This window comes from Dasypus novemcinctus, chromosome 12 (assembly GCF_030445035.2).
Source record: "Dasypus novemcinctus isolate mDasNov1 chromosome 12, mDasNov1.1.hap2, whole genome shotgun sequence".
NCBI lineage: Eukaryota > Metazoa > Chordata > Mammalia > Cingulata > Dasypodidae > Dasypus > Dasypus novemcinctus.
This window is the reverse complement of record NC_080684.1, coordinates 20139915-20152686: the sequence shown is the minus strand read 5'-3', so window position 1 is coordinate 20152686 and position 12772 is coordinate 20139915. Positions and strand designations below refer to the sequence as shown.

The window sequence follows — 12772 nt, the reverse complement described above, 5'->3', positions numbered from 1 at the left end:
CCCGAGAGAACCCTAGTAGCCCCAGAAAGTTGGGGGGAAGCCGTTCTCTCTAGGCTTGGGAAAAGGAGAAAAACCGGGGAAAAGCCCTGGTGTTTTGGGTTTGTCTAACTGCATGTTAGAATCTGGTACTAGTCTTATATCCACTAAAGGAGTGGAGGCTTGGTTTTAATAGGAAAGGTTGTTTATAGGTTCAAGTCCTAACGTCCTAGAAATTGGTCTGGATTAAAAAAAACAAAAACAAAAACTTGGTTACAGGAAAATGGATTGGCTTTTCTAGTGGAGCTTGGTCTGGGTGTAAAGTTTAAACAGTGGAAAAGTCTAGCTGAAATCTTTTGTTATCGTGCTAAATTGTGAGTGAATTCGCTTTATACCAAATGTTAAGTGTTCTGAGGTTTGTGATGGCTGTGGGGGCAGCCATGGTGAAAATATATATAAACTTGTGGGTCAGATTAGTGACCTTTGTGCTTCTGTCTGTGTCAGCTAAATGCTTGTGTTGGAGTTGTGTCCTTATGTAAAGTAGAATTACAGCTGAGTTGGAGCCCTCCCTTGCCATTGGCAAGGGGGTGAAATGATTATGGGGCAAAACTGAGGAGTCTGGATGTTTGCGGAGTCCAGATGTTTGTGCATGCTCTGCTGTCTTGTCTCTGGTCTGGCCCTTTGCCGGGGCTTGGAGGCCACCTGTGTTCATGCCAAGCACCCAAGTTTGTTGGGGCTGCCCCAGTCAGGGTGGCTGGGTCCCCTGGAGAGTTGCTGAATTTGAGTAGGTTCTGTCTGCCCATTTTGGCCTGAAAGCTGGAAAGGGAGGAGTGGCTTGCCCCTTTCCAGTGAGTCCACACCTTCTATTCATAAGCCGCATTCCTGTTTGATTGTTGTATACCCGACTGCCTGGAAGGGGGGGAAGTGAAGGGGGTGAAAAGCAGAATCAGAATAAATGAAGTAAAGTTCCCTCCATAGGGTGTCAAAGCCAAAATACGTTTGCATTCTGCCCAGGTTCTTAGAAGGTATTGTAGTAACTTTAAGTAAGAGAATGTGTTCAGTGAAGGTAAAATTTGTCTTAAAAGTATAAATAATTATAAAAGTTTTACAAAGCATTGTTTAAATTAAGGTATTTAAATGGCTAATTGCAGAAAGTCATTATTAAAAAAAAACCCTGAATTGATAATAATAATAATAAAAGGTAATTCTATAACAAATTTATTTGGCAGCCAGCCTCCCCTGCCAACTTGCTTCCAAAGAAACTGTTTCTGGTATTACATGCTACTAAGTATTTAAAGTGAAGAAAAGTTCATTATTTTAACAAGCTTTTTAGTATTAATGGCAATTGTATGTTGTAAGAAGTTTGCCTGGTAACTTAGTATGTGGGATATATGGAATGTGTTTTTATTGTTAAGGAAACAAAAAATGATTTTGTCCTAAGATAAAATAATTAATTATTGGAAAGAGTAGAGTGTGGGACAAAAACCTAAATGAATACTAAAAGTGTAGAAGGTTTGTGGAAGGAAAATTTTATGATTAAAATTGAGTAAGATCAGTATACAAAGAAAATCAGTTTTATCAAAATAGCTTCTGCCCCTATAGGCCAGAGAAGAGCTGGGACATCACTGTCTCCTGTCCTTTTATTAGTAACCCTTTCTCTCATGAATTCAAGTGTAAACTAAATAAATTGCTGCCTGATAGAATAAGGTTAACAACCACTGGAGTTTTATCTCCAAAATCAAAAAGGGGAGTGGAGGGGGAAAAGTCTCCTGCCTTAATGGTCAGTGTTCCTAAGAGTGGCAATTCATGAGAGAAACCAGTCTGTCTTCCTTAGGCTTCAAATAGCCTCAGTAAATATATATAAGATTAATCTTGTTGTTTATCAAAAATTCTGCTAATGTCAAAGTAAAATATAAAGTTCTAAAACAAAATGGTGCTAAAGCATTGAGAACATTTTGATTATTACAATCCATTAAGTAAGAAGGAAAATTCTTGTGTAAAAACTGCATGGTTATAGTGTAAAACTGCACAGTCATAGTGCAAATTAAGGAAAGTTTCAGGAGTCTTTGAAATGTTTGCAGTCACACTTGTTTTGTAAAGATGAGAAGTTTAAAGTAATTAAAGTTATGTTTTTGTCTCAAACTATTTATATCTGCCTATTTGCTCAAATTGTTGAGGTTAAATATGCAGTTATATAAGTAATATGTATTTCTGGACCCCTAATTAATTAAGCTAAACACTATATAAAATAATGCAAATTATAAGTAATATCAATGAGTTGTGTTTGTGTCTAACTCTGTCTGCCCATTTAAAAAAAAATTGCTCAGTGTATGTCTTCATACATCAGGATAATATCAAATTAACAAATGAAAATTCTTAAAAAAGCTCTATTCAAATTGTTAAAAATTAAATATGCAGTTATATTTGTAAATATTCTTAAAGCCCAAATTAAACTAAGCAGGATAAAAAGTCATAGAAATCTGATTATAGAAATAATTGGGAAAGGGCCTCCTCTTTGCAAGCGCTTTAAAGGCAAGACTAGGTGTGGCAGATTAAACCTATCTACTAGGCTAGGGAATTAAGAATCAGTTTGCCCGGTAATTTCCCAGTTTAAACCTTTTGTCAGCCATAAAATGTAAAAAACAAAGATTAGGTTAATTTTCACATAAGAAAAAATGTTGATGTAACCTGGCGGCCTGCTGCCTCAGTCTCCCACTCCCGGGTTGGACAGCAGTGGAGGAGACCAGTTTAGGCCAGTCCTATGGGCAGTGGAAGGATGCCCAAGAAGGAACTAAGTCGGTGCCATTTCAGCACTAAATTCTATTCCTTATTTGACAAAGGTGAGCAGGTAAAAACTAAAATGGTTGGAATGTGATAGAGGAAGCAGTTAAATTACAAACTTTTGCGTGGGAAAGTTAGATCTCAGATAAGCTGTAACTTCTGAAGTATCCAATCTATGAAAAAACAGAGGAAGAGCTTGCATGCTAGGTTTAGCGGTATAAATTGTGTCATTTTTCTTTGTTCGGGGCACCAGCCATATCTGGCTCTGCGCCCCTTCTTGCAAGATTGAGAATAAATTCTTTTCTTCTCCACAATCTGGTGAGCCTTATTTTCTTCCGGAAGATTTCTTTCCAACAAAATAAAGGTAATTAGTGGCTCTATTAACAAATTTCAGTAAGTAAAAGAAAGTCCATAAAAACTATGGAGAAATCTTTCCTGGGTTATGATTTTTAAAAAATTAAATAATTGTGTAATGTGTTTTAAAACCTGGTAGTCAGTATGCTTTTAAATTATTAATTTTCATAACTTAAAGAAAAGAAGTTTTTAGCTTCCTGTAAGGGAAAAAGAGAACATTCCTTGCATAAACTATAATGGTTTCAATTTTATTTAACTTGAGTGTAATCTCCCATAGTTAATTTATAAACTGACATTATGTACGAAATCTTTAGAATAATAAAAATTGTAAGTTCACATTGGTGAAATTAGGCTAAAGGAAAAAGATTGTAAATATGCTCTCTTAAATAAATAGAGTAAATTTCTTTGGCTAGTAAATGTGGTTATAGTCAGTTATAAAGAGTTTGTAAAACATCTTCCAAACTAAAAACGTTTAAATAGTTCTAGTTCTAAAAGTCATTGTTAACTAAAACTTAGATTGGTATTGGTTGCAAAAGAAAAATAACTTCGTGATAATAAAACCTGTCTGAAGGCCACCGCAAGGTACATCTTATGTAAATGGTAATAAAAAGTTATCTTGATTCTATTGGAAATATTCTGTTTTCACTTTAACAATGAAAAATAATTTTTTTTCTTCTATTACTAAAGTAAAGTACCTACTGTTATCCTCATGGTAAAATTGTGTAAGTAAATAGTCATTTGATATATGATGTGTTGCATTAATTTGTTTAAAAAATATAAAAACAAGGAATAAACGTTAACATTATCAAACTCTTGTGCATTCAAAGCAGGCCTTGTATACATTGCATTTTGCCTCTCCATGTGAGTTATTGGCTAGGCTGGTCACTGACCCCTCAATTAAAAATACTTGCTATATCAGCCTCTGGTTCTGCTCCTGAAGTCGATGGAAACTATGTTGCAGTTTCAGGCTCCTGCAGCAGCCAATAATGACTTGGTACAGCCAAGTGTAAAATGGACATCGCCTCTAGACTGACACTGTTCCATGGTGCCAGAGAGCACTATGCACCAGGCTAGCAGAATACTGGAAAATCTCTCTTAAAATCAAGGATGCTGCGACTTGCTCACTGCATTGAAGAACATGCTAAGTGGAGCCATGATACCAGGATACTGTAAGTGAAACTTAAACACAATTGGAATTATGGACTGCTCTCATGGAGAGATAACATGTAAAGTATTACAAACATGAAACTCAAAACTAATAATTGCAACTCTGAATAAGTGCTGTACTTTTATCCTGTACTAAATATATGCCTAATAATTGTAATGTTATCTTTTCTATTTTGGATCAAGTGCAGAAGTATATTAGACATGTTAAATTCCTAGTAAAATCATTTTCTAAACAGTTAATAACATGTCTATAGAATAAGGTGGCAGTCTCAGCCAGTCTCAGTCAACTTCTATATTCTACTGTACTCTGCTGTGTAGCAAAGGTGAGGCTTGCTTACTGATGTTGAGTCACCTATTGAACAAGTCAAAATTGCTAGAAATTGTACAATTAAAACCAAGGTGTAAAAAAAACCTTTATTCTGTAGTTCTAATCACTCCACAGGTGAATACTAAGAGAATTTCCAACTTAGTCTTCTAATCCTGAGTGAAGCCAGTTGCCCAAGGAGTGCCAGTTGAGCAGGAGCATCTGACAGAGCGAATGAGTGCCAATCATTGAACAGCTTGGAATGTATCTTCAGACAAAGCTAAGTGTCTGTTGCAATTTTTCTCTAAAAATAAATAACTTAAAAAAAAAAGAATATATATGCTGTTCCCACCAGCTTTTAAGGAGTGCCATCTTTATAGGCACCTAACCTTGTCTACCTCTGTAATCCAATGTGTCCTCTTTTAAAAATGGGTATTCCAAATTTTTAATTAAGTTTGTTTCTTTCAGAGTGAACATCTTATTAACCATATGAAAACTTCATCCAACTTCGTACAGAATGCCAGATCCATCTTCCTCCAGTTAAAATAAATTTATAAGAGTTTTACACCTTATTAGGCAATGACTACAGCCCATGGCCAGCAGGAAGCAGTTACAGAAAAGAGATCATCTCCCTTCAGCACCCCTTTTAAATTAAAGGTGTAAACTCTTTAAGAGTAAAATAAAAGTAATAGATGGATCTGGAACCTGACTGGAAATCCATGTGAGTGCCAGTGGCAGCAGAATAACTGCAGGAGGCCCCTGCCCAAAATTCTGCTGTCCAGAATGAAAACTTCTAAACTTCTAAAACAGTCCTGGATGCTGTACTAAAGACTGATAAATAATCAATCAAAACAACAAACAGCCATCCACCTCATAGCTCCAACAATAATTATGCCAAAGCTTAGCAAGTTAAAATTTGGCAAAAGGGGGGAATGATGTGGGCTATGGGTGGAAGGCTCTTTGTCTCTTCAGAGATAACCCAAGCTGTTTGACTTGTGGGTGTGGAAACGTCAGAGGCTGCAGTCCTGCCCTTAGGGACAATGGCAACGGCTCCAGTCCCAGGAAACAGTTTAACAATGCAAGGGCTATAAACTTTAAGTACTTAGGGGAAATGCAAAAACCAAATATGCTAAAAGCTTATCTAGAATATCTGGAGTCCATGCTAAAAGCTTACCTAAGATGTGGAAGATATATATGCTAATTAAAGCCTATTGAGAACTGAAACAAAGGGACCATTTGGCCTTTCCTCTCTGTATAAAAGACGTTTGAAAATCTTGTTCAGGGCTTGGGATTCAAACAGAAAGCTCCCGAGTCTGGCCGGCCATCAATAAACCATTTTTCCTTCTCAAAATCATTCCTGAGTCCTGGCCTCTCTATACTTAAATAATTAAACTTCTCTCAAATGCTACAACATGATCACTCCCACAGCTAAAAACTAAGAAAATTTCTAACTTAGTATACTGATTCTGAATGAAACCAATTGCCCAAAGGGTGCCAGTTCACCAGGAGTATATGACAGAGTACATGAGTACCAGTCATTAAACAGCTTGAAATGTGTCTTCAAACAAACCTAAGTATTTATTGCAATTCCTCTCTAAAAATAAATAACTTAGGAAAAATATATATATATATATACTGTTCCCACCAGCTTTTAAAAAGGAGTGCCATCTTTATAAGCACCTACCCTTGTCTACCTCTGTAATCCAGTGTCCTCTTTTAAAAATGGGTATTCCAAATTTTTAATTAAGTTTGTTTCTTTCAGAGTGAACATCTTATTAACCATATGAAAACTTCACCTAACTTCGTGCAGAATGCCAGATCCATCTTCCTCCAGTTAAAATAAAATAGAGTTTTACACCTTGTTAGGCAATAACTACAGCCCATGGCCCGCAGGAAGCAGTTACAAAAAAGATCATCTCCCTTCAGCACCCCTTTAAAATTAAAGGTGTAAACTATTTAAGGGTAAAACAAAATTAATAGATGGATCTGGAGTCTAATTGAAAATCTACGTGGGCGCTGGTGGCCCCGGGATGACTGCAGGGGGGCCCCTGCCCCCGAATTCTACTGTCCAGAATAAAAACTTATAAACTTCTGAGAACAGACTCCTGAATGCTACACTGAAAATCAATAAGTAAAGTAATCAATCAAAACAACAAACAGCCATCCACCTCAAAGCTCCAACAAAAATTATGCCAAAGCTTAGCAAGTTAAACTTTGGCATGAAGGGGGAAATGATGTGGGCTATGGGTGGGAGGTTCTTTGTCTCTGCAGAGATAACCTTAACCTAAGCTGTCTGTCTGAACTTGTGGGTGTGGAAAGGTAAGAGGCTGCAGCCCTGCCCTTGGTGACCATGGCAATGACTCCAGTCCCAGGAAACAGTATAACAATGCAAAGTCTATAAACTTTAAATATTCAGGGAAAATGCAAACCAAATGTGCTAAAAGCTTATCTAGAATATATGAAGTCCATGCTAAAAGCTTACCTAGGATGTGGAAGATAAATGCTAATTCAAGCCTGTTGAGAACTGAAACAAAAGGACCATTTGGCCTTTCCTGTCTGTATAAAATGGATTCAAAAATCTTGTTCGGGACTCGGGATTGAAACAGAAAGCTCCCGAGTCCAGCTGGCCATCAGTAAACCATTTTTCCTTCTCAAAATCATTCCTGAGTTCTGGCCTCTCTATACGCAAATAATTGAACCTCTCTCAAATTCTACATCATAGGAATATGGCAGTCAATTTTTAATTTTATGTTTAATATCTACATACTGCTCAAATATTTTCCATTCCCATGCTTCACATGCATTACTTCCATGGTAACATGCTATTTTAAAAAATGAGAATATCTGATTTTTACTTGTTTGATTATTTCACACCCCAGCCCATTTGTGTTTTTGAATCCACTTTATAGGTAGTACAGCAAGATGATCTAAAAGGAAGCTGTGAGTCATTTAGCTTCAGTGGGAGTTCCCAGAGGGATCATCTAGTAACCATTTTTAGCTAATGAGTCCAAACTTTGCTTCAGGCTGAGCTTCCCAGCCATGGGGGTGGACTCAGCTGCCCCCTGGGCTTTCCGGTCCTACATCACCATCCCATTAGGCGCCTTTACCCAGCAGCCTTTCTGAAAGGCTAGACCGAGGCCTCTTTGTTAGGGTTGTTCTCTTAGCACTATATTAACAGTCTTGAGGGGAGCTTCTGTGAAGAAATGATTGTGCAGTTATGCTAAGGGCAGTATGCTAGCTCTATTACTCATTTAGAATTTGAAGTTTGCAAGTTTTCCTGTTTTTTGTCTCTTTTTTGGGTGTCACTAAGGGATAAGAGCAAAAATGGTATCAAAGTTCAGAAAAGCTTTCTGATGTCTTTATGTGCAGAGGCTGGTGAGATCTGGTCTTACATATTTCACTTTCTATACACACGAAAAGTCTTAAACAGAAAAACGATGTTAGCTCACATGATTGGACAATTGTGGTACTCTTCCTCTTGCATGGACTTTTCCTAAACTCTGAGGCATGCCCACCAAGTCAGAAAAAGCAGGATGCATTCTGCACCAGGAAGAGACGGAAACGTGGTAATCCTTTCTGTTTGTGCTCTGACGGTTTTCTCTGCTCCTAAATTCCCTGTGTCAGACTCTTCTCCCTTTAATTTCCACCACTCTTCCTCATTCCCTTATCAGGCACTTTCTCTCCTTTTCAGTCTTCTCATCTTACCTTTGTTCTCCTGGGCTTCTGATACTGCCCTCCTTGTTCCGCTCTGATCTGGTTTTTATTTCTAATGTGTTTTGGTTTACTTCTTGGAATCACTTCTCTTCCTTCTTTGAGGAAAATTATACATTTAGATTGGAGGTAAAGAAAAAGAAGAATCAGATTGTTCACTGGTGCTTCAAATTGTGTTAAGCATTATGCTTAATTACTAAATTAAGTTCACCCAGCCCTGCAAGGTAGTTATTTTTAACCTCTGTTTACATTTGGGGCAATTGAGACAAGATCTCTTTCTTATATCCTGCTACACATATCCTCTTGGTTCTTGTATTGAGAGTTTACATTATCTTAGAAACCTGAAGTTTGGGAAGGCTATTACCTGAGAGGTGTCTATAAGGCACGGGAGGAGATTAGGACATCAAGGATACACTTGGGGCACCTTATGTCTTAAAAATAACCCTCTCCCAGCACTCCAAAGATATTGGGTCCAGAAAATAATTCTCTTTAATATGCCTAACTCTAAGGTATGCCCAAGTTCAGAGCAGGGCAAAGATAGAGCCCTGGGGCAAACCTCTCTAGTTGGTGAAATTTTTCTCCAGTGCTCTTCCTACATCCGGCTTCATACAAGCCTAGGGCCTCCAGCGTCCCTAACTGCGCCTAAGCAGATATGTCCTCTGTGAGTACTAAAGCCCATAGATAGTCTCGTCTTGTGGCTCAGTCACTCATTCGTATGTTAAATAATACTTTTTAAGCAATTCCTTTGGGTTAGTCATAGTGCTAAGTACTTTTTTATGCCTTATTCTAAAGTGGCTCTTTGGCACCACTTTCTTGAAAAAGATCCAATCAGTTGACTCCACCTAATTGTGATAGTAACTGATGACTTCTACTGGTAGATTTCTCAGAACTGTTTCCATTCTGAATTTGGTCTCACAGCCTACGTAAATGAAAGAAGAGAAAATAGTGAAATTGTAGCAGCAGATTAAAAAAAAATGCGATTAGTTTATTTAAGGGGGTTATTCCTGTGGCACCTCATGCCACTCTAACATAATGGACCTCTACTTGTGAAGAAGTCTGGCCCCTGACAGGGACAATTTCCAGGTCTTCCCTTCATGAAAACGCCCTTTGCAAGATTTTCACTCTTTGGCCTTTGTTTCCAAAGGAAGAAGTTTCCTCATCATTTAAGGAATTTCTAGTGCTAGTAAGTGGGGTTCTGTTTGGAGACGGGTAGAAGAGAGGGGACCTTTCTTTGTGCTGTCACCTGAAGTTATAATGGGTAATGTGGTTTCTCTGTCTATAATTCATGGTTTGATTCCTGTCTTTCTAGCATCTCTTGCCAATGACATGATATTCTCAGGATGAAGCCAGGACCCCTTATGGTCACTGTAGCTAGAGCTACACCAGTGAGTAAAAGAAAACTTAAAGCAATAATATGGAAAACGGAATCTCCAAGTGTCTGCAAAGTATTTCAGTGTTTAGAAATAACATGCACAATTAAACCTTTTGTTTTTCCTATTTTAGAAATCAAGGAATAAGATTATATTATACAGGAATTTTCTTAACGCCAAATTCTTAGACTGACTTTCAAAATTTTTAGCCTTCAGGACTGGTGGATTTGAATTTTTCTTCTTGAAATCTGTGCTACGTATTATTCAACTGCATGAGAAATACAGGTAACTTGGACTTGATTCTTAAGAATAGTTTTAATGCTGGGTGTTGTTTGGATAGACAATGGAAGAAAAATCATACATCCTTTGAGAAATTCATTGTGTCAGTCTTTGAACCGAACAGGAAGGTCAAGTGGCAGAATCAACAGTATTGAATAATATCTTGAGTCGACAGTTGTAATCTGGATTGTCAGTTTGGAATAGCGAAAGAAGGCCAAGCTTTAGAGTGTCAGTAGGTAATCTATGCTTATAAATCATGTCAAAGCCTGGCATGAGGGCACAAGCAAGAATAGAACATGAATATATCACAAATGGATTGTACATTATCTGGACAGGAAAATTATGGTCTGAGCAAGTTTCCCTATTGGTAAACATTTTTTTTTGGATCAAATTTATAGCATCTAGGGTATCTCTGTGCTGTCCTGATTTTTATTTATGATTTCATACACTGTTTAAAATTTCAAATTAATATGATATTGAGGAAATTGATGGAAATAAATAACCTGAAAAGTAAAATCCCTCATCACCCTAATTTTATCCAACACCTGGACTTCCTAAATCCTTAATCTTCTCCCTTCTAATGGGCTTTCTTATACCCCATTTCAGCCACGCATCCACAATAAGATCTTCAACTTTGTCATCACTCACTCTTATGCTGGCACATTTGAAATCTGGATTAAAAGTATCTGTACTAACTCTTCTATTTCCAACTCATTTTTTTTTAGCTCCACCACTCCAGCAATATTTTAATCACCCTATCACATTTTCTCTATCTACCTTCCTCTTCATGTCATCACTTTCTTCTTTTAAAAAAACATGTTCTCACAGTTCATCATTAGAATCACTCACAGGCCATAGTCTTAAACTCTTTGCTCTTCTTACATATGCTCACTTCCCTGGAAAATTCCAATATTCCTTAGCTTCAATTGTCCACTCACTCCAGATTCTCCCTAAGTAGCTAAAGAATGTTAGGGAAAATCACTGGTTGCGTGTCAAATCTCAAATGAGTCCTTAATACTCAATGTAGAATCCTATTTTATTCCTTAGAAAAATCCACTTGCCCTTTCTCCAAGTAGATTATTTCACTCTCTCCTCACTCTGGAAATCTCCAACCAATGTCCCTCTTCAGAATTGGTGAAGGACTCCACTTAAATAGGTATAGAAAAATTAAAAGCAATTGAATGGGACCTGCGTCCTTCCCAACACCAAATCAACTGACCACCATGCATGTTTGATGGAAGAAATAAACCCACTCGCACCAAAGATTATGCTCTGCTTCTGTCCTGAAGCCAAATGCTCTCACTCCTCAAAAGCAACCATTTCTGCCTCTAATTTATCCCTCTGTGCTAGACTAGTGAACAGGTTGTTAATCTATCGTTGCAGTCTTGCAGAAAAGATTATCAAAGGTTTTAGGAAATCTAGAGATTTATTTATGCAAGTTAATAATTTCTGAACATGAATTTTGAATATACTTGAAATTTCATGAATGGAGAAAAGGGTTAAAACTCTTATGTGTTAGGCATAAGAAGAGACTTTACTCAACTTTTTTCTTACATTCCAAAGAAGAATACTGAAGGCAATGAAAAACCACAGTGTTGTACCCGAGTTCATCCTCCTCGGGCTGTCTGCCGACCCCCAGATCCAGGCTCTGCTCTTTGTGCTTTTCCTGGTGATTTACCTCCTGACCCTGATGGGGAACCTGGTGATGCTGCTGGTCATCAAGGCTGATTCTCACCTCCACACCCCTATGTACTTTTTCCTGGGACAACTGTCCTTCCTGGACCTCTGCCACTCTTCTGTCACTGTGCCTAAGATGCTAGAGAATCTACTGTCTGAGAAGAAAACCATCTCAGTAGAGGGTTGTCTAGCTCAAGTCTTCTTTGTGTTTGCCACCGGAGGCACTGAGTCCTGCCTCCTTGCAGTGATGGCTTATGACCGCTATGTTGGCATCAGCTCCCCTCTGCTCTATGGCCAGGTGATGAGTAACCAGCTCTGTGTTGGGTTGGTGTGGGGCTCCTGGGGATTGGCTTTTCTGGATGCTTTCATCAATATCCTTGTAGCCCTCAATTTAGACTTTTGTGAGGCTCAAAATATCCACCACTTCAGCTGTGAGCTGCCCTCTCTCTATCCTCTGTCTTGCTCTGATGTGTCTGCAAGCTTTACTACCCTGCTTTGCTCCAGCCTCCTACATTTCTTTGGAAATTTCCTCCTAATCTTTTTATCCTATGTTCGCATTTTGTCCACTATCCTGAGCATCAGCTCCACCACAGGTAGAAGCAAAACCTTTTCCACCTGCTCCTCCCACCTCACTGCAGTGATCTTCTTTTATGGCTCAGGATTGCTCCGCTATCTCATGCCAAATTCAGGATCCACTCAAGAGATAATCTTCTCCTTGCAATACAGTGTGATCACTCCCATGCTGAATCCTCTTATCTACAGCCTAAAGAACAAGGAGGTGAAGGCAGCTATGAGAAGAATGTTGAAAAAGTGTTTCTAGTGTTTCAAATAATAGACTATAAAATCAGAATGAGGAATGATGAAACTGGATACAACTACAATAAGCAGCACCTAGACATTAAGGAAATTTGCCAAAGTCATGATCTGCAGGACACCCTATACTTTTTGTTTGTTAAAAATACTTTAAAAATGGTAGAGAGCTGTTTTTTTGCAGTGATACCAGTTCAATCTTAGTCAGAGGAAGGTGACTGGATAAGATAAATCTCTTACCTAGAAATTTTTCTTAAATACTTACTTTACACAATATTTACTTTACACAGTATGGTGACATCATTATTGTCCATGCCACCTACCTTTAACATTCTTCCATTGA

At 38.0% G+C, this 12772-nt stretch overlaps 1 protein-coding gene across 1 annotated transcript; it reads left to right on the top strand.

The window, feature by feature from the left end:
- The first annotated feature begins 11521 nt into the window (after window positions 1-11521).
- On the top strand, window positions 11522-12439 carry LOC101436776 (olfactory receptor 8S1-like). Its single transcript, XM_004468365.1, has one exon. The coding sequence runs from the start codon at window positions 11522-11524 to the stop codon at window positions 12437-12439; it is 918 nt and encodes a 305-aa protein (XP_004468422.1).
- Window positions 12440-12772: the final 333 nt, after the last annotated feature.